Source organism: Thermobia domestica, chromosome 11, assembly GCF_964235325.1.
Source record: "Thermobia domestica chromosome 11, izTheDome1.hap1.1, whole genome shotgun sequence".
Classification (NCBI taxonomy): Eukaryota; Metazoa; Arthropoda; class Insecta; order Zygentoma; family Lepismatidae; genus Thermobia; species Thermobia domestica.
The window spans coordinates 244,239,370-244,262,944 of NC_137464.1; the positions used below are offsets into that span (position 1 = coordinate 244,239,370).

At 36.4% G+C, this 23,575-nt stretch overlaps 1 protein-coding gene across 3 annotated transcripts in view; it reads right to left on the minus strand.

Moving 5' to 3' along the window:
• Positions 1–23,575, minus strand: part of stet (rhomboid serine protease stem cell tumor) — a 1,160,693-nt gene that overhangs the window by 25,531 nt on the left and 1,111,587 nt on the right. For all 3 annotated transcript variants that reach the window (XM_081731925.1, XM_081731927.1, XM_081731926.1), the window contains one exon: positions 14,405–14,547. In XM_081731925.1, coding sequence (XP_081588051.1) covers positions 14,405–14,547 — 143 coding nt within the window. The remainder of the gene's footprint in view (positions 1–14,404; positions 14,548–23,575) is intronic.

The following is a 23,575-nucleotide window of genomic DNA, read 5'->3' on the forward strand; positions in this document are numbered from 1 at the left end:
GCCAGATGGCATGACTTATAGTATATAAGCTACCTAAGTAGTAAGGCCCCAATCCCTACTGGGATGTTATCATATAGCTTTCATTATATATATATATATATATATATATATATATATATATATATATATATATATATATATATATATATATATATAATCTTAAGGCGGAGTGGGGTCCGAATTTTTGCGAAAAATTGAGTATCTCACGCAGTAGCGTACGCAGGAATTTATTTCGGGAGGGGTCCAAACTCAATTTGAGGGTATTTTATATTAAAATTCCTAAAAATTGCCCCTAAAATTAGACAAAATTTATACAAAGGTCGAAATTTCGGGGAGAGTCCGGACCCCCAGAACCCCCCCTGCGTACGTCCCTGATCTCACGAGTGGGTCACTTTGCACTATTTGCTCATAAATGTTGGATTATTTGTGAAATTATGGTTGTATCTTTTTTGAAGTTATAGCGTTCCTGTTCAACACCAAGGCTACAGTGTATGAGACATGGACCTATACAATTTATGATGAAATCTGAGCCATCGTAATGCGTTCAATGGTCTTTCACTGGGAATCGAACCACAAGCATCGAAGGCACATGAGAATTCTGAATTATTGTTATGAGTCAGATTTTGCAATTACTTCTAGTGAAAATTTGAGCTAAGTTCCAGCACAATTTGCTAAAGAACTAAGAGATAAAACAAGTTTCTTATTATAACCTTTTCTTTCTTGTTACTTAAAAAAAAAAAAAAAAAATAGTGCGACAAAAGTAGTACTCCAAAGACTGCTTCCTCGCAAAATTAAAACTTCTTTTTTCAGCCATTTTGGTAATAAACGTATAACAACAACCACACAATGATCACTTTTCAAGCTAAAAATGTTCCCTAAGAATTAACCAATTAACAACTAAGTGAAAATGGTCGTCAAATGAACCACTTACACCACGCTAATTTTGTAACGAAAACGAGGGGGATGAGGAGAGAGCGACGAAAGATTAGAGTATGGAGCTGGCAACTGTTAAACTGGCAATACAAGAAAGCGTTTATTCCTCTGCCTTTCTTTAAAAAAAAAAAAAAAAAAAAAAAAAAAAATATATATGTTAGATGCGATAAACTTAACTAAGCTAACACATGAGAACGTCTGTGACCGCTTAAAAAAAAAAGTTAAAAGAAGTAATTATGAATTAACTGCACAACACTGGAGTATATTATTCTTAACTGTTAAAAACATTCTAATTGTATAAGTATACACGCAGATATATAAACAAATTCACATATAAGATGGTAAAAAAAGGAAAGAAAAAAAACATTTGGAAGAAGTGTGAGAAAGACGTGAACTGAAAATATACGAGGTATATTCCATTAGTAAGAAATTCTAGAATGTTCCATACAAGTGCAAAATAATTGGGTTTACCATTGTTCAACAACTTAATGAGTTTTTTATCATTACCCATATTTTCACATTTCTGTCAAAAATCATAATATTCAAACAATATATTGTATCAACTTTGGTTTCCTTTGGAAATTTTCTAAATATAACACACGAATTTTAGGAAACTCCGCACCCCCCCCCCCAAAAAAAAGAAAAATGGATCAAAAGATTGCAATCTCGGCCACTAATTAGTTTTTGGATCAGGGGCCACAAAATTTTTGAACGGCACCTAAATCGAGTTTTTTTATTTTCTACGGAATAAGCACATCATACTTAGTTAACTGATAGTTTGGGTTCAGCCAGCGGTGCAAATCTGTCTTCAACATTGCGGGGGGGGGGGAGGTAAGATTTGTTCCTATATTTTTTAAAAACGATGTTCAAAACATTTATGAACTTGAGAAACAATGTGGAGGATCAGGGGAGTAGAGTTGTCTTCAACATTGGAAGGCGGGCAGATTTGAGGCTTATTCTGGGGGGAGAGGGAATAAGACTCATATTGCTTTAGATGAGTCTGATTTCTGAGGTGAACCTGTTGTATGTTACATATCAGGCGATGTAGATGAAGTGGCAGTCGGACACAAATCATCACATTTCTCTCGAAAACATATTTTAAATCGGATTATTGGGGGGGACAGTCCCTCCAGTTCCAAGATTGAGGGAGACATATCTCCCTTATCCCCCCGGGATTTACACTATAGGGTTCCGCTACACTATATGTAGTCTCAAGATATAAGGCCTACAAGAAAAATTTTGATAGAAATATATTGGATCTTTTGATCCAATAAAATTGTCAAGTGTTTGTTTTCGAGTGTACATTCTTGTTCAAAACATTCTGCTCACTAATTTCTCTTCTAAAATTCTGCTCACTAATTTCTACACGTACTCTCTTACCTGAACGCGGAAATAAATAAATGCGAATCTTACTTGGATGTTTCAAGCCGAAAACAAATACTAAATTGAGCATATGTAGTATACAACTCTGAAAATATGACATATATAGTGGCTGAAAAGCAAAATGTATTGTTATTCACATCTGGGTAGTATTCTTAGTAATAACATGAAGTGCGAACGTGAAATAAAAGCAAGGATAGGAATCGCGAAAGAAGCCCTTAGGATTAAGAAAAAACTATTTTGTGGGACCTTGAATAAAGTGTTGAGAAAAAGACTCATAAAATGCTTCGTGTGGAGTGTTGTACTGTATGGGGCGGAAACGTGGACATTACGTAAAGGTGATGAAAATCGACTGGAAGCCTTAGAAATGTGGGTATGGAGAAGAATGGAGAGAATTAGTTGGGTCGAGCGGAAAACGAATGAGAGAGTGTTAGAAATAGTGGGTGAGAAAAGAACACTTTTAGATATTATTAGGAAGAGGAAGAGAAACTGGTTGGGACATTGCCTAAGAAGAGATTGTATCATGAGGGACGTCCTAGAGAGTATGGTGGCGGGAAAGAGAGGGAGGGGGGCGAAGGAGACTACAATTAATGGATATAAAAACAGAAAGATCATACGCGAAGACGAAGAAATTAGTGGAGGACCGTGGAGCATGGAAGCTTCTCAGCTGCGGCAAGTGACCTGCCAATAAAGGCAGAATACCTATGATTATGATGATCTTGTTTTAATTGTGAAATGATCGCTTATAGCATCGAATATTGTAAAAAGAAATCATATATAAACTTAGAAGAGGGCCGCGGTTGCTCAGTGGTAGAACGTTCACCTCTGGTGCATGAGGTCCTTGGTTCAATCCCAGCTTGCGTCAAGTGAGCTTTGTGGTAGACAAACCCACCATTTCATTCATTTTTCATCATCACCGTCTCCTTTAGTCTAGCCGGCATAACGGTGGGACGTAAAACTCAAAGATTAAATATTTAAGGTGTACGTCCCATGGTTATGCCGGATAGGCTAAAGAAGACGGTGATGATGAGAAATGAAGGAAAATGGTGGAATGAAGAAAGTGGAAGGAAACGGGAGAACGTCGAGAAAACCCACGCACACGGTGTTTGTCTACCATAAAGTTTACTTGTCACGAGCTGGGATCGAACCAAGAACCCCATCATGCACCAGAGGTCTACCACTAAGCCACCTAACTTTTTAATGCATCGGCTCGATTAAGGAAAATAACGATTTGTGTAACGTGTATAGGTGCAAACGTAAACGATAGTGCAAAACCGAAATGAAGGTGAACGTTGCACGACATTTTATAGTGCAAGGGGAAAAATAAATACTGAAATACGCACGTTTATGACTACTTCAGTGTTTCTTTGCCCTCAAGTAAAACCACTGGATCTTCCATTTTTATCCTGTGACTTGACAAAAGATTATCACCCGAAAGGCATATACATATAATAATTACTAGTACAACAACTCCAACACACACAAACAACAAAGGAACAATGAAAAATAAAATACTGTACTTTCGCTTTTGGTTTCTGATTTTGCATATAGCACACCTGTTGACTTGCTACTACTGCGTGCAACATTTCTTTTTATATATATATAAAACTCTTAAGTCTTCTTTTTTCCTGAAATTTATTACTTGAAGACCCGTGGTTTGCGGTTTGGACTCTGGACTACCACCTTCTTGTAGACACGCAGGTGGCAAATACACAAGGCACGAACCCAAACACCAAATTGTGCTCTCTCTGTAACCAAAAGTGTCAAGAGAGTTGTCGTTTGTCATTTATTATTATTTCAATGTCAGCACTCAAGCTATATTCTGCATTTAAAAATAAAGCTAAAAAGAAGTATGTTGAATGAAATACGAAATGCGCTTCGCAGAAATTACAAATGTTAGTACAGTGATTTGAAACTGACTGTTTCAGTGGTAATAATGACTTTATGTGACACACTTATAACTGAAAGTATATGTAATTAAATTATTACCTTCAGTTATGAACAAGGAAATTATAAGGTCCTGTTATTAATAACAGTGGTAGTGATAACTGGTTATGAAACATTAAAGATTCTTAACAGAAAACGATATGGCAGCACTGTTTCTTTACCTATAGTTTTAATACACAGCATCTGCCAGAAAAATGTATACACTCCTTGTCATTCTATATCAGGATACTGGCATTGACAATTGTTCTGAAATTTAAGTACGCTGTAGTATGGTTTTGCGCCCAACAGATGTCAGCATTGTCAATTGTTTTCAGTTAAAATTATGTTGTAGTACGGTTTTTCGCTCAACAGATGTCGGTACTGTACGCACGGTTAATCAGATAAGAATAGGGTGCCATATTTCAAAATTAGAAAAACAGGGGATTCTAAACCGTATGTACTTATGTGAATTTGTGTATTACAAATACAGACCAAGGATCGTTCGGTTTTTTTTTTTTTTTTTTTTTTGTGATTTCTTTGTTAAGTGACACTTCCAATGTACTTTCTAACGAAACTGAAGTGAACCAAATTTAGTATTTGCCTTTAATCTTTTATTAAGTTCAACAAATATGAGTTTCGAATTGTAAATTAAGTATTAAGAGTAAGTATTACAGTAAGATATGAGTAAGGATATCTATAAGGCAAGTTTTCAAAAAAAAAAAAAAAAAAAAAAAAAAAAAAAAAGCGATATATGGCAGATATTGTTCATACGGTTTTCTCTCTAAGAAACACAAAATAATTTCTAAATTTTTATCATAAGAAAGGTAAAACGTATTTAGGAGTCTTGGTCCATCTGTTCTAATCATTTTTAAAGATTTATATTTGAAATTGTATTAAGATACAAAATTACCACGGTTTCACAATTTATGAAATACAGCATAAACATTTTAAAGGAAAAAATATTAATAATGAATCTAATCTAAACAAAATGCTAAGGATACCGTAATTCAATTTGCAATCATTTTTGAATAAAGACTAGGCGAACATATAGATTAAGTAAAAACATAGACTTGTTCGGCTAAACTCAACAGAATGGTCATCAAAGAAATACGCACTCATGAGATCATACATTACTATTCATGGGTTGAATTAGAGCATTAATGCAAATCTCTAATTAGCAAACAGCTCTGCACAAGCGCACTGGGCAAATAGCTCACCTCAGAGCCTTAGCCTGAGCGCGAGTCCAAATTTAACTCAATCGCGATTGAGATTGACACAGAGGTGTAGCGGTTTACGTTGAATATAACAACACTTTATCAACAAAGTCGTCTTAGATTTTTCTTCAATCTAAAAAAGCGGATGGTTTCTTGTGATTAAGACATGATTAAGCAGGGGACGAATATAGGACCAGAAAATCGGGTAATATGGCAACCCTAGATAAGAAAATGGCAAGTGACTGTTCTTGACCTTCGACTGTTATGCGTTTGATTGTTAGGCGGGTTGGTGGTTCAGTACCAAACTCCCCTCTCCATTGACGTTGCACTTCGATGGCATTCCCAAACCTGATAAAAACACTTCAAAACGTACTTACGCTGCTCGAACGTCAAGCGTGCACTTGCTATTTTCTTATCTCACTAACCGTGCTGACAGTACAGACATCTGTTGAGCAAAAAACCATACTACAGCATACTTAAATTTCAGAACAATTGTCAATGCCAGTATCCTGATACAGAATGACAAAGAGTGTATGCATTTTTCTGGCGGACTCTGTATAGACATTTATCAGCATTATCTCACAACAAAAAGATTCACAGTATCCAGCGGAAGTTATGTCTACAGTTAAGGAAAAAACATGCATTCTAGACAGGGCCGTGCCGTGGAAAATCAGCATTACGACGGCGCCCTCATACATATATTCCAAGCAATTTTTCCTATCTTTTTTCCTTTTTTCTCTCGAATTTTTCGCCCTCTTACTTCGGCGCCCGGGGCCGTCGCCCCGCTCGCCCCCCACGGTACGGCCCTGATTCTAGAAGCAAATCTGAGTCACTTATAATGGATCAATGGTGAATTCGGAATTTTTCCTCAAGAGAGCTTCCAAAACTCTACAGAGTGTAAACATCCACGTTAAATTTAAAAAGTGCACCAGCTCTACATTTTTCTCAGGGACGCAGCGCGAGTTGAGGGTACGGAGGAGGACTGATTTCAACACCGCATTGAAGATTTAAAGAATGAAGTGCGGTGTACCCATTTGTTAGGAAAACTGTCACTGATGAGCTAGAGCTCCATCTTGTTGAAACCAAATCATCTCCTTGATTCCAAGTTCATTCAGCGTTTGGTATGAACTATTGTTCTAAACATATTGAAATACAATTTACAGGCTCAAAGAAATATGATAAGTCAATACAAATGCGCAACAGCACAAAGACACAATCGATACATAAGATACATGAAAAAGTACGAACTTACGAGCCACCTTGTAAGAAAAAACTAGTACTGCAAAAATATAAAAGAGCGTGTTTGATTATAGAGCAACGCACTCAGAAATGTGTCCAGACCAGACACAATGGCAATTTTAATTTCATAGTAGAAAGGAGGCAAACGGGAGGAAAAAAAATTTGGGGACAGGTAATTTTTATATATCAAAAAAAAGAACTTTTGTATTACTTGATTTGGAAAGGCGAGCAGGCGTAGCCACTGGAAGACCCTCATCCCTTTGCCCCCCGTCTGGCGTTGTCACTGTACAGGCTTTCTTTCAGATAATATTGTCTGTGGGGGATCAAGATATGAGGGACTGCACTAAGACACTATTTGCTAGAAAATGTATTCTTAACACGAGTGTCATGTAATTGAAATTTAATCTATCTCAGATCCGGGTGGCCCCGGAAGAAATACTCCACGTGTTCTCTGATACTAAATATATCCCTTGGGGGCATGGTGTGTCTCACTGGTAGAGCGCTTACCTCTGGTGTGTGCGGTCTCTGGTTCGATTTCCCACAGACAATATTCTCATTTCCTCCCAGATTTTCATTCCACCAAGTCTTCCATCATTCACTTGCCTTAACCCTACAATGCATGATTTTTTTTTAATTTTCTGTAAAAAAAAAAATAGTTCTGCAATTGAAAACAAAAATGAGTAACGGAAATACCGATACGCTTAATAGTGCCATCTATGCGGAAACTGCGGAATTACAATGAGATTCGAACGTTCCCAATCTGGTTCAACATGCATTAGCAATTACATACGTTACGTACCACTATGACCCATATCTGTCCCACTCTGCATTGTAGAGTTAATCATCCGTCTCCCTTACCCTAATGTTGTGGGACATTAAACTCAAAGATTTTATCTGAAATGTATTGCTGTGCAAAAGAAATGCACGCATATCAAACTTACTTAAAAGCACTAGAAAATTGTTTATTAACGTTCAGCATCCCTTTATCGAACTTAGGACCACGTGGACTAAATGCGCTAGCCGAGAAAGGCTAAAACACTAGAGTAATGAGCAATTAAGCATAAATCCATATGGGTATTAATTGCGTTTGATAATTAAATGCAATTAAGTCTGAAAGCTTGATTTAATTTTGTGTGCTATTTGGAATTGAAGCATTTGATTAAGATCTCGTATATTTTAGAAATAAAATTACAACATGGCTTTTAAAAAAATAATCATTATGCTAACAGTTTTGCAGAGTTGAATGAAAGTCCCTTTCCCCTTGCAGCAGTCATTTGTAGATCAGCAGTACATACCACAGGGCAGATAACTGAATGAATACATTTCAGAGTCTTTCTTTGTTACTTTCTAGTATTCGTCCTTGTAAAAATCCCCTCCCATACTCCCTCAATCTCTAAAAGAAAAACGAAGACACAAAATTAAGGAAGCAAAAGAGAAATGTCAAAATGCTATTTCATTGTCGACAACAGTAGAAACATGAAAGAAACGGTAAATTAGGAGGAACAGGTGTCCAAAGCATCAGAAGGCAACATGCGTGTTGTTGGCTCACAAGACGGCCATTATTATTAAAAACAAAAAAAGCACTGTTCCTCGTTGACAATTACTTTCGGAAAACAGGCGAAGTGTTTAAGAAAATTGCAGGGTATGAAAGTCGTGTAACATTTTAAGAGAGGGAAATTATCGTAGTAAATACGATCAAAAAAGAAAAAAAAAATAGAACAATTAGAAGGCTGCCCTGTGGAGTACAACGTTTCAACAGGATTTCCAACCCGTATCTACTACTTTGCTCTACATTAGCCACTGAAGGTAAGGTAGCTCATAAAATATTGCTCTTTGAAGCGAACAAAGCCTAATGAGTTTGTAATGGAAAATATCAGTTCGCGTGGAGTATCTGTGTGACGTTAAAGTAAGAGGCGAATTAGGTGAAATAGTAGCACTCTCATTTTGCAATTGAAAGACTCCAGGCTAAAATCTCTCAAACGAATCCCGAATAAATTTCACCGAATGATTTACGTTTTATCCTTGCATACCTTTTCACGTCTCATCCTTGGATTCTCTTTTAGATCCTATTCTTGGATTAATTTTACATCTCATTCTTCAATTCTTCTTACGTCTTATTCTTGAATTCTTTTAAGTCTCATTCTTGAATTCTTTTTTACATCCCATTCTTGGATTCTGTTTTTACATCTCATTCTTGGATTCTGTTTTTACATCTCATCCTTAGATTCTGTTTTTACATCTTATCCTTGGATTCTCTTTTATATCTCATCCTTGGATTCTCTTTTATATCTCATCCTTGAATTCCTTTTTATGTCTCATCCTTGAATTCCTTTTTATGTCTCATCCTTGGATTTCTTTTTATGTCTCATCCTTGGATTCCTTTTTATGTCTCATCCTTGGATTCCTTTTATGTCTCATCCTTGGATTCCTTTTTATGTCTCATCCTTGAATTTCTTTTTACGTCTCATCCTTGGATTCCTTTTTACGTCTCATCCTTGGATTCCTTTTTATGTCTCAACCATAAGATTTCTCTTTAAGTCTCATCTTTAGATTCCTTTTTACGTCTCATCTTTGGATATTTTTCTTTAAATGCTGTTAATATTGTAAAATTTTATAAATATGTACGTCAGAATCTTTTATAAAGTATATATATTTCAATCTGTATTTTTAGTATGTATAAGCATTTTCTACTGTATTTATTCCACATCATATTACAGGCTCTTTGGTTAAAATTTCTGTATTATATGGATACTTATATTTGTTTGCTGGAGATAGCTCATAGTGTAGCTAGTAGCAAACGTTTCGGGGGAGTAAGAAGGACAAACAGTAGGCTTTCTAGTCTTTTCGACACTTATAACTGAACATGGAGGGAAATTTCAAGGTGTCCGGTCCTACATCTCCTAACTGGATAAAATTAAGGGAATTATGCGAAATTCGGTTATCGAAATTTAGGAGACGGTGCGTGAACAAAAAGTATCATTTAAAAATCACTTTTAGAAACTCCGTATCCACACATGACTCAGTTTACGTTATTCATTTCAAAAATGCGTGGAAAATGGAAACCAATTTCCAATTATTCATGGAATGAAATATTATATTAATTGTATACTCATATATTGGTTCCAATGAATAGTCTGAGTGAGGCTTTACACAGTACATATATATATATATATATATATATATATATATATATATATATATATATATATATATATATACCATTGAGATGGTACTTATACAAAATATGTATTGATTCTATATACTTTTCTTTGAGAAGTGACTCAAGGATTCATGATTCCAATTCCTTCATTCAACACAACCTTTCAATATACTTTTAAATATCATTTCGGAACGGTGCCAGCAATAGCTCATTCTCAAAAATTTATGCTGTTAACAGATTCACTCGATCCTTCTCTCTTTGGGAACATTCATTCAGTTTTGTATGAAATCTCTTCAATCTGTTGGCTGCTGTCCAACGGTTTTAATTCATGAGCTCGTACATGTAATTGTATGCCTATATAGTACACGTTCTTTTGTCCTGAATGAAGTGTGGGACAATAATGGCAAAAACTAATAATATCGGTTAAGTGGAGTACCACAAGGCATTGCATTCGCGCCAAAACTTCTTTTTTTCCTTTTTCACTTTCAACAAATAACAATAGTACAGTTAGAATTCTCAATACTGTTCAATAATAATAATAATTGCTGAAGAAAACGAACTTAAAAGAGAATCCAAAAGTGTTTAAAATATATTATACAAGTAAAAGTATATGCTTTTGGGTATATTTGTGCCGCGAGGTTTTTCTTTATTTTAGGAAAAAGAGAAAAACAATACAGAAACTCATAAGCTCCCTCAAGTGGTTCTTCAGGTGTTGTTCAAATATACCCCAGGTACGGAAGAACGTAGTTTGTTGTAAAACACACAGACATATAACAATACTTAAGAAGAAAAAAAAGCATGCCTTCTGTATGTCTTACACTAGATTGCCGAAGTACCTTTCGGTGTTGCTGCAAGATATAGAAATGAAAACAGAAATATGGCCTCGGGGGTCACATCTGGTTAAAACTAACCGCCATAACCGAACATAACAGCCGGCTATACTAGAGCGGCTACCCCCTTCTCCGGCCGCCCAGAAGGTAGGGAAAAAAAGCAGCCCACAAATACACATAACATTCGCTGCAGGCTACGATAAGTCAAAAGTGCGAACACAGAGTCACGCGCTACATACATATATAAGTGCATCCTTCTCTTTTCTTTCTCGCTTAACCTCTCAGCACACTGCCTCCCTCCGCCCCCCTGAAAGACACGCCCTTGGGCTTCCAAAAAATGACCCCCAACGGAACACACCTGCCCTGGCGCTTGATGTTGGCGTACACTGCCTCTGGCTTGCCCTCGGAACTCCCAAAAGTCCCATTGTGTGGCCGCGCCAGTTTTTTTTTTTTTTTACCTTATATTTTCTTTTTCACCCTAACCAATAAAGGAACATGATGGCGATGCGAATGAAGGAGCTTCTTATGTATTGTCGTCACATCTTCTGACGTTCTATTATTAATATTTGATAACGTTTCGTAGAGCGAAAACCTTCTACATATTCTCTAACCATAAGAGCAGAGAACTATGACGTTATCTGGAAATTTAAGACCATTTTCAACGGTGTGGTAACAATAGCGGATCTACATACGGTATAACACACAAGCAGCTTGTATACGAGTACGTGGATTCTTCGAGAATTTCTGGATTCTATATGGCATTAAAAGAGAAACAAAACTTCAATAACTTGGTATTAAGCTTAAGATAATTTGAAGCAATATTATCCATATTATATTGTATGATTAAAGAACTGAATTTTACTCTTATAGAACTTACTACCTAGGTATTAACTTCTATGACTAGTGCAAGATGATCTCTCTCAATACAGGCCGTTTTCCATATCGCTGTCTAAAGTACTGATTACAGGAGCACGTCCAGATTCTAGCATAAAATAAATTTGAAACTAAACCTATGTTTTTCACCAAATACCGCTATTAAAATTCAAAGAGCGAAAAAATTTAAGACTGGACCGAGAATCGAGTCCCGAGTCCGACCAGAGAACCACTTTCACTCTCGAGGTCTGTGCTCAGCAATGCGCACCTGTGAAGGATATGGTGTGTACAAGGGTGCCCATCAGGGGGGGCAAGGTGGGGCGCTTGCTTCCCCTAAGAGGAAATTGTACTTGGGAATATCGAAAACCCTACAGAATTTTTACATTAGTTACAGCAAAATTTGGAACTATATTTGAAACGTTGCTTATACTTGCCCCCCTTGGAAACCACAACATGGGCGCCCTTGGGTTTGTAATAATAATAATAATAATAATAATAATAATAATAATAATAATAATAATAATAATAATCGAGTGTGTCTTCCATTTGCCGTATGGCCACTGACAAAAACTTAATACATGAATATAATCTTACTCAAAATGTGTTTAATTATGTTTATCATTACAACGCCAAGTCTAATATAAACTGGTTAGGTTGTTTGATCTTGCTTCCACTTTAGTTGCAGGGGTACAAAGTGGTACCTTTGTAACTATGAATTAATTCTAAAAACTCTCTAAAGTTGGATTGGATTGTTATTGGAAGGTCATATAGTGTGGATCTCACATTAAACTGAAATCGTCAGTCTCAATATAGTCTTGGTGCTGAAAAAAAAACTATTTGAAGACTCAGAGATTTACATTCGCGATCTTGCATCATCCACCATTTTAATAAACTAGCTTTACTCTAAAATTACTACATTAGCTTTACATTATAATTGCTAATAATTATAAAACAATTATTAATAATAATCATAGATATAGGTGACTGGGATCTACGTCTGCATCTAAAGATATAAAATCTGAATCGAGGTTAAGAAATAAAGAGAGATATTTATTTGTCCGTTGTCAATACGAAGCAAATTTTTTTCGCGCTCGCCCTAGCAGCATATATTTTAATCACGCTCGATCCTAGACATACGAGCTAAGTACACGGGTCTGATTGGTTGGAGTTATCAGTTTCTCGCCACGTAGCATACGTATAACACAAACCGAACGCCACTTGCTTCAGTCATCGTAGCCGAGCATACTAGCGAGCGGGCTAGTTATGAAAATCGGTTTTCGCGTGGGTTCAAACCCGGAGCAAGAAAATTGTTTTAATTATAAATTTTCATAACACATTTATCATTAAAATAAAATGAAAACAATACTCATTTGCCCTTGTATGTAATATATAATGCATAAATTATGCTTTTTCCACCATTTACAGAGAGATTTCTGATGGCCATTATAAACAATAACGTTATAAAGCAACAGGAGAATAAAAAGTGAAGCCCTCGCGAACGGAGGGATTGTAGGGAGTAGTGGAGGAGGCATCTGGAGGGGGAAAGGTAGGCATCCGCTTCCTTGCCTTCCTTGGGATATAGTTAAATTTACATTGAAGTTGCACCATCCGGTCGTGATGTAATGTCATGTGGTAATTAGTCCATTTTGCACACACAACTTTTTAAAAAGTTATTTACGTTACAAAACATAGCTGAGCGAGCGTCAGCGAGAGAAGGGAGATAGAAATCCCACAGGGGTCGTTTTATTCCATCTTTGCCCCCATGATAATACCACGTGACATTACATCACACTTGGGAGGTGCAACTTTGATGTAAATCTAACCTCACACGCTTTCTTGTGACCAACTTAAAACACGACCCGCTCGGGAGAGTAATGCTCCCGGAAATACGTTTTTTCCGCGCGCTACTCTAGCCAGCTGTCTTACGCGCTATCCTAGCCAGTTGTTTTAAGTTGGTCACAAAATTTATATCATGGAGTACAAGGGGAACAAAACGAGCCCTGTGGGGCTTCTAACCCGTTCCTACTACTACTACTACTACTTATCTGCACAAAAGTAAGTAAATCACTTTTTGAGTATTATTTTCATATTATTTTAATTTAAAAAGTGTTATAAAAATGTAAAAAAAAAAAAAATTAAAAACTTTCTTCAGGCCGGGTGTGAACTCACGCCAAAAGAGATTTTCGTTACTAGCATATAGCACCGACTCGGCCACGAAAACCAACAGCAACATTCGTTTGATTTCTGCCATTTGAAAACAACGTGGCAAGAAATGGATAACGCCAACCAATCAGAACTGTGTTTTTCGTTCCTACTCTCGGGAACATTACTCTCCTGAGCTAGTCCTCTTAAAACAGTTGGCTAGGGTAGCGCGTGAAAAAATATGCTTTTGTACAATAATTTGGATAATTCAAGAAACAATTGCCCTTGTACTTAACTGAGGTGCTAACAAACCTAATGAAGTATAACAAATTAACGCGTTACCTCAGGACAAAGTTAAAAAAAAAACAAAAACAAGAAAAGACAAGGTAATAACGCTAGTGGTGAGTTAGTTACTTTTTTCTTTTTCCAGCACAAGACTGAATCTTTTAAAATTACAGCAGGTGTCTGTCACGGCCGAGTAACTCCGAAGACAAATCAGCGAAGCATGCAGCTTTAAGAAGACGGGTGGCTGAGAGCCCAAGAAGAATGAGCGGATGGTATGGCGCGTGCCTACTGCTGGCACTATACAATTTCTTTTTTATCTCGTTTTTTTTTTTTTTTTTTTTTTTTTATCGGTCTATACAGTATCTTTTGTTTGCTATCTTCTTATTATGTTATACGAACTGAAAACAGAATACGGTACTTACCCAGCATGGAGCACCATATAAAACAGAAATCGCCACACTTCCAGTCGCTTGTCTGGTCGGTAGATAAACACGCTGTCTATAGGGACCGGACCAGAGGGATTTACCTCCCCCATTACCACTGTGTAATATGTGAAAAAGCCCAACTGAAATAAAAAAAAAAAAGAAATAAAGTTCAGTTCAACAACTGTAATATTGTTTACACACGATGAATGAGATCAATTTTATAATAATATTTGCACTATCTTCATAAAATAAAGTTTAGCTAACTTAACCTCCTTGTACATCACGAGCCATATGGATATATTTCACTTCTTCTTTCATCAATTATTTGAGACAAATGAGTCATTCTGATAATAACCTCTAAAATTACATTGTAATATTAGTAGTCTGTTTACACAATCTGTTTCTATCTTCTAGAATATTCTTCTATTAGAAACAAGGTGACCAGAACTTTTACTTTCAAAAACGGGACGCATATGAATCGGCGACGGGGGGTGGGCGGAGGGGGACTCAGCAGGGACTTCAATTTACAAAATATACAAGTAAGTACAGCGTTTACAACTTAAGTACAGCACAACAATACTTTTAACTACTTGAACACTCAGAATTCCAACTCAATTTCCACATGAACCACAGAACACTCAATTCCCATTGGAACATTCAGAAGTTCTAGGCACGGCTGAACCTTCCCAATGAGTGTTGGTACGGAAGAGGTAGAATTTGCATTGATCATTTAAATTTTGAATAATAATTACGGGACAAAAGGGTCATTTTTGCTTAAAAACGGGACATTTAGGCGTCCCGTTTGAGATTCAGAAAAAAAAACGGGACAGCGGTTGAAAATAAGGGACTGTCCCGGCTAAAACGGGACGTCTGATCACCTTGATTAGAAACGGTTGCACGTTTCAGTGCTACACATTTTACCTTGTTAAGCAACTTTTAAAACTATTTTGCTGGTCAACATACATTCATACTATAAATCTCATATTGTTGTGCAAACTGTATATTGTTGTGTGTGTGTGTTTTTTTTTTTTTCTTAATGACGACGACACAGAGTTTCGAAAAACATACCGCGAAAAACTATTCCACCGTTTCGCTCATAGGTTTGTTGCCTTCTGTCAGTTCAATGTATTTTTAAGTCCATATTAAGAAATATACACAATTTGAGTAGCGTTATTTTAGGTTTTACCAGGGGCAGACAAGATTGTTTACCAACATAAAAGTTTCAAAAAGCATGTATTTCTCAAACTCAAGGGAGGCAATTGCTCCACTTGCTCCCCCGAAATGACGCCCCTGCAACATTGTTGGATAAAATTGCTATAATATTGCCAAGCTAGACTCGGGGTTTATCCGTTTGCATTAATAAGTTCTTCCCAGTCTTACTCGGGCTTATAATTGAAAGTGTGATATGGAAAATAGAAAGATGTCTTACTTGAAGTACAATCCAACATATTATTCTTATTTTACTTTACGTTTTAGTAGAACAACGTAGGACTTTCAAAACACGGAAGATCTTATGATAAAAAGATATACTTTCTATTTCTTTTGCGTGAGTGCCTTCACTACACCTTCCATCACTTCTATTAATTTCTGTGAATAATTTGAGGACAACTTTTTTTTTATTAATGAGCCAGTTATTGTCTGGAAAATGCTATAAATTTTAATGATACTGATGTTATTATAGAGAAATTAAATAAATTTACATCGATTGTGTACTGTACTCTATAGTATGAATTATTTATTATTTATTCATTGAACACAACATACTAAAACCATTGCGATAATTCGTACATAATATATACAATGTTCATATATAAATTAGATATTATTCATGTATACAATTAACACCAGACATTAATATGATGTACAATATGACAGATACATTACATTAGCATTAGTAATATTTTTCCGCTCACGTTCTACTACGGATTCATGATTGTCGATAACTTAGCTTGCTTTAAAAAGGTGCTCATACATACATATTACATGCATTACTTTTTTAAAAATAATTAGAAAAGCAAACGTATGTTATAATTTTTTGTCTTTGAAAGTACAAAAGAGTACTTAATAAACTAGCCAACATGTTCTAAGACTGTCTTCATTCTTGAATAATTTGTCGTCCAAGAGTCAGGAGCGTCAACACTGATTTTGCTTTGAGGAGGGGGAGGGGGGGTAAGACACCTTGATATAACAGTGTCCACTAAAATTCCAAAATGAAATTTCGTGACTTTTTCGTGACCTTTTCTTCACCAAATCATAAAATTTCCTAACATTTTCAAGAGGAAATTTGGGTGCGAATTAGGCCGAATTTTTATCCATGCGATAGAAACGTACTTTGCTTGTGATTTGGTAGCGTCTAAACTCGACCACTGACATTTTTGGTGGTGAATTTTGACGTTTTATAAAACAAAATTTTCCAATCTATTATTACATGTGTACAGTTTTAAAAAAAATTGTGACCCAAAAGCTAAATTTCGTAACTTTTTCGTGACTTTCATGACCGTTTTCTGATTTCGTGACATTCGTGACTTTCGTGACCGATAAACACCCTGTATAACTAAAACTTCGAAGTTTTCACTGACTTACTACTATTCTATTGATAACATCTATATAAATCTCAAACTCGCGGAGGGGATAATTGCCCCTTCCTGTACCCTAAATGACGCCCCTGCCAAACGTATGTGTAATTTCATAATTGATTTGAGGTTGAGTTGATTTTACCGTCTAGTTCAGCAGCGAGACTTTATGAGACGTGGACCTACTTATTAACGTGGAATCCGAACCACATGAGTTTCCAGTGGGAATCGAACCCGGGCCTCCCACGCCAAAGGCACGTACGCTAACCGCTTAGCCACGAAGGAGCTCCATAATTGATTTTAAAATTTATTTGTAGAGAACTGGGAATATTCATATAAATTGCATATTTTATTACGTAGCATTTTCTAAGCTTCAAACAATTGCATAAATATTTTATTTTACTTGCGCAACATTGTATCTTCCCATTGGAATCACGGTTTAGTCTCATAAAACTTCGGAGTTTAATAGATAGTTAGGCATATAGACATTTTCATACATCTAACATTTTTCTCTGATTTTCGAGACTGATTTGAAAATTATTTAAAGATTGGCTTTTTATTAACTTTCGGGAGGGACTTAAAATTATTACAAGAAATATTCTTGACTTTTTCCGGACTTTCCAGAGCGCTTTGGAAATGATTTAAAACATTCTGGACTTTGAAATCAAGGTTTCAAGAGAGCCTTTAAAAAATTACAAGAAACATTGACTTTTTCGGAACTTTCCAAAGAGACTTGGAAGTTGTAAAAATGCAGAAAATATGAAGTATAACATTTTGCTGAAAACTTAGTAGCATTTTCGGGAAAATATCAAATTCTCTTATTTTAATAAGATGAGGAAGCGATTTATATAACAAAAAGTAACAAAGAAAACTTGAGAGATGAGAGCTGGCATCCCTCGGTGATCACACTGCCCGGGAAAACTTTACTAAGTTTGCTAAAGATAGTTTGTAAATATCAGTGGCGTATTTACGATTTTGTTTCGGGGGGGGCTTTGCTAACTTTCGGGGAGGGCTTTGCCTGAAAATGTGAAAATTCTTCAATATATTTCATATATTTTACTATAGTAAGTAAGATTTCGGGGGGGGCTTAAGCCCGGAAGCCCCCCCCCTAAATACGCCACTGGTAAATATACTTCAAAGAGACTTTTTCTGACTTCTATACTGATATAGAGTACATTTCAGTATAATTCTAGAAATTTGGAGCAATTTCAACCAAACTTACTACACACAGAACTTACAACCCGGAAATTATGTAACACTGTGGTCCTACGGGAGGAAGAAAACAATTCTTAGGTGAAAAACCACTGAAAGGTATGCAACCAAACGCACACCGAAGAGGTTGTGGTTTCATACATATAAGGGACAATTTTTAACTGGATCATAATCTCTGTGTGTGTGTATATATATGTATGTTCAGTATAACTCTGAAACGCCTGGAGTAATTTCAAATAAACTTGGCAGATAAGATGACTTATAAAGAAAAAAGGGGTGGTAAGAAGGCACCCTAACACTGCAAACGGTGGGATCATTTTCTCTACTTTTTCTCCACACTGAAAGTGATGTCTGTTATTTGTGATCGCATCACGGGAAAACGGTTGAAATGTTTGAAATTAATTTTCGAACATTATTACTATTTCGCGCTAGAATTGTATTGTGTATTTTTGATTGAAGGGCGTATTCTAAAGGGGTACCAGTTTTAAACTTTATATCAAAAACAGAGTACCTTATGGCAATGCGCATCCTAAGAGGGGGAAGGGTATTCAAGCATTTTCTTAAACTTTCCTCCCCGTGCGAAGACCAGGCATTTCACCAATATATCCTATAGGTAAATATCAGTGGCGCCCGAAGAAAATTTTCTAGGGAGGGGCTCATCTCCATGGTTGCTATATTACATCTGGTATTTTTGGTATTTAATATACATGGTTTGCTATATTACTATACATTTTCATGAGCCAGGACGGATCACCCTTCGGGCACCCATGGTAAATATATATTAGTTTATTTTAGATATAATATTTACAGCTTATTTTAATGCATATATACTACAAGTATGTTGAGTTGTTTGATCATGGTAGTGGTAAATCTAGCGTAAAACATAAAGAACGAAGTAATTAAATGAACATACTGCTAAAAAAGAAATACATTTCAAAGTTATATACTGTGCATTACTTCTCATACAACTCATTTAGAAGCATGGGATAACAGCAAATAAGAAATTTGGAGAATGTAATATTTCTTTTGTTGAAGAATACATGATGGTGACATTTACGCCTACGTAAGTAACAGCCCGAAATATTAGCCTTTCTGAAGTAATAGATTTTATCCACAAAATTTCCATTTTCTTCTTATGCTAGGCTATTTTTAATATGCATATTAGAAATAGCTAAAAATTGAATCAAAATCTTAAAAAGAATAAGTATTATCTCTTCGTACAGATGTATTACCTCCAGCTTTGGGTAAGATTTATTGTTATTATTATTATTGTAGTTGCTCCGTTAGAAAATGCGTGACGTCGATTAATGCTCCAGTGATGACGCCGTTAGAAGCCAACCTCCAATTTGTCTTCTCTTTAGAATATCACTCAGGGACATTTTAGATCCAGAACGCAGAGCGGAAGAGAGTCGCCCTTTGCTTCCTGCAGCTATGCTATGACAGTTGAACAGCGACTTGATTCTCAGCAACTTTACAACCACCTGTCGTAACGTTTACGTCGCGGGCAGGGCAAGTTACGCGAAGGCGAAAGGTGCCCAGGCCAAAAAAGTATTCGAAACACCCACCTCTCTCACTCCTCTTGAGAGACGAGCTCTGCTGCCGTATGTCTGGTACTTAGTCGTTGCTACTGCATCTATAACCCAGCTGACGGGTTGTTGTTCCTCCGCCTCACCACCGTCTGTCTGGCTGAAAACGCCAGTCAGTCGTTTTAAAACTTGTGCCAGCAAGTCAGCTGTTCTGGCACTCACACACAGGCCACCGAAATACACGTTCTCTTTTGCCTTTATAGCACACAACTTCCTCGAGGCTTCGAAGCAAGAAGCGGGATAGGATTAGAAGGCTTAAAAGGTGTTATCACTACATGACATGACATGCAAGAATTATACTACATGGATCATATTGTATTTTTGTATCGACTGAATTAACGTAATATGCCAATGATATTTTATTTTGTCTTTCATTTGGTTATACGGCAAGAATTATTGGGAAAGAAATGAAATCTTTAGGTTTTACGTTCCACGCTTATGCCAGCTAGGTTAAAGGAAACGGTGATGATGAGAAATGAATGAAATGGTGGAATGAAGTGGGAGGAAACGGGAGAACCCGGACGGTGTTTGTCCACCACGAACCTAATTGGCCGGGGATCGAACTAGGGACCGCACACACCAGGGTAAGCGCTCTACCACTGAGCCACCATAAACATAAATGCATAGAATACGATTAGGATTAGGAATTAGATTTCTGGGCTTTCGGCATCTAGGGTCATTTAGCCTGTCATGTATGGGAGATGACGTCACTCGGCGATCACACTGTCCGGGGAAAGGGAAGGAAGGAAGTAGCCCGGGACCATTACGTTAAGTACCATCTCGGCATTTGCCTGGTGTGAATGAGGAAAATCCAGGAAAACCTCCCTCAGGATGGCTGGCCTGAAAAAAGCTTTTCACACTTTTTCTTGACCGAGTGAAGCATAGAACCACTTCCCAAGCACAAAATCTCTTATATGAAGAAAGAAAAAAAAAAGATCTGGGCTCATTTCCGGGCACATGGTTAAGGCCTCTGAAACAATATGTATTTTCTAAAGCTTTGAATTCTGTCAAATATTGTCCCATCAACTTAGCTTGTAAAGTATTAAATGGGCCTACCATACTATTTCCAAAAGAATTTTAATTAAAAATGCTGCTGCTGTTTCATCATAACGAACAAAATTTCTCTAACAAGATGAACCATAAATGTAATCTGGAGCCTAGTAAACCACCAACTGGGTCCCCCAGGAAGTAACAAAAATGTTCCAGATTTGAACCTAGGAGGAGCCAAATTTCATATTTTTAACAGGGAGCGCGATTTCTGTTCTTGGGTAGCCCAAATATTAATGCTTCTCCCTCCAGGAAAAAAAAATCAAACTACGGCGCTGGGCATACATAAACTTTTTTTTTTAAAGTACAGCACTGAAAAATCGACGTAATTTTACCGTCTTACGAAGCATCTTACCAACGGAAAGACAAGTTTGATTTATAACCTAAGGATCAACGATCTTATCTATTCAATCTAAATTTAACAGAGTGATTCGTTATCCATTATTCCACTTCTGAAAAAGTTTTTGATTGTTAACTGACAGAAAACACTTACAGTATCAAATTTTTATTCGACATTCCATGTAATACACCATTATCTGACAAATAATGAATATATATATATATATATATATATATATATATATATATATATATATATATATATATATATATATATATATATATATATATATATATATATATATATATATATCACTTACTAGAAACTTAAAGAATTGTTTCAAAGTTGAATATTTTTAACTGTCTTAAATTCAATAAAATGGAACGGTTTCTATTACATGTGCCGTGCCAAATTAGCGCCCGGGGCGAGAGTATACGACGGCATCCCCCTACATATGAGTGAGGTCGACAAACCAGCGGAGTAGCGCCACCATGGTTGCCGCGAAGCGTAAGAAAATTTTCAATAATAAACCCTGCTTTTCCTTGATTTTGAGCACTTTTTAATACTTTTCCATTTTATATACGGATGGGGCGCTTTAAGCAAATGTTTAGGGACGGAAAAAGTCTGACTCTGGTCAAATTCAATATTAATTTATAAATACTACTGTTTATCTAAAATATTCCAAGTAATTTTTTCTCTCTCTCTTGTTTCTTTCCTTCTTTTTTCCTCCCGAATTTTGCGCCCCTTAGTTTGACACCTAGGGTGCACATGAGCACCCATCGGTAAATAAATTTAGTTATGCACCCATTAAAAATTATGCAACTGCCACGATCTGTTTCAATTTTACAGTAGCTATTTAAGAGGTCAAAAACCTCGATCTACTCAATACGGCTGATTTTAATTTTATAGGATTTCTATGTACGAATATGCGTAAGATAAAGTGACCGTTTTTTTTTTCTTTGCAGCATCAGCAATTAGTATACTCTTTTAGTACCAGTTGAATACAGTGGCGTACATAGAATTTCATTAAGGGGGGTTCAAGCACCAAAACTCATTTGGCTTCAAGACATACGCCAATTTTTAATTCATATTGACGTGTTGAAAAATAATATATTTTTCCGTATCATCTTGTAGAAAGTGGAACGTTAAGCCCGAATACTCATTCCCTTTGCGTACACCACTCTTCGTTAATGGATACTGAGATATACAAATTTGCCTCCAGAAAACGAACTTACATTTTGAACTGAAAAAGACCACAATTTAATGGGTATTCTAGAAAGGCGGCATTCTACAAAGAAAGAAAATAAATCATCCAGACATTCTAGGGTGTAGTTGTTTGTTTCGCTTTTTAATACAAATAAAAGAATTTTCCGAAATTCTAACAAACATTGGCCAAGGTTAGAGGAGACCAGAGCCCAAAAAACATTTAACCTGTGCTGGAAGTGTTAATCCAAATACTTTTAACATACTTTTGTTTTCCGTATCGCTACGATTCTCACACCCAAATCTTTTCTTACTCCCCAAGAAATTATATATAGTCATTTAAAAAGAAAAAAAAAAGTGGACCAATTCTAAATAATTAACGCTTAAACAACAAAAAAAGATGAAACACATTCCCACTTCTGTGACGTTCTTTTGTCTCTGCTCTTTTTTAATGTAGTGTGAATGACAGTCATTTGTCTTCGTTAAAAGTTATCGATGCTGTTTTTACTCCTTGCTCGCGCCCTTTAGTGAAACAAAACGTTGATAAGTGTTGCCAACTACAATCACTTAATACTGATATTACTCACGAGACGAGACGAGGCAGAGCTCTTTCAATAGAAACAAATACTTTTCGAGACGAGACAGCCCCAAATCTAATCCCTTAGGCAACGATGCTTATTGCAATATATTCAATGTATACACGTATTACTTGTTACATATATTCGTGAAGGCAGAAAGATTGTGAATCAATTTCGTTGTTAACAAGTAACGTCAGTGGGGCGTAGTGGCTCACTGGTAAAGCGCTCACTTCTGTAAGTGGGGTCCTTGGTTCGATCTCGCAGCCTGCGCCAAGTAAACTTGGTGCTGAACAAATTCGCAGTTCTCCCGTTTCCTCCTAGTTTCTTCATTCCGCCATCATTATCCGTTTCATCGTCATCGTCTCCTTTATACTCGGTGCATAATCGTGGGACGTTAAACTCACAAAAAGTGACGTCAGACATATGGCAGTGTTGTCGGAGATGACACTTCTTGCATGTGCGTAAGTTTATCTTTGTTTCTTTCATTTTTAAAAAAAAAAGAAAACAAAAACTTGACTTGACTTGATTTTAACGTCCCGGTCAGCAGCGAGGCTATATAAGAAGTGGACCTACTGATTAACGTGGAATCCGAACCACATGAGCTCCCGCCGCCAAAGGCGCGTACGCTA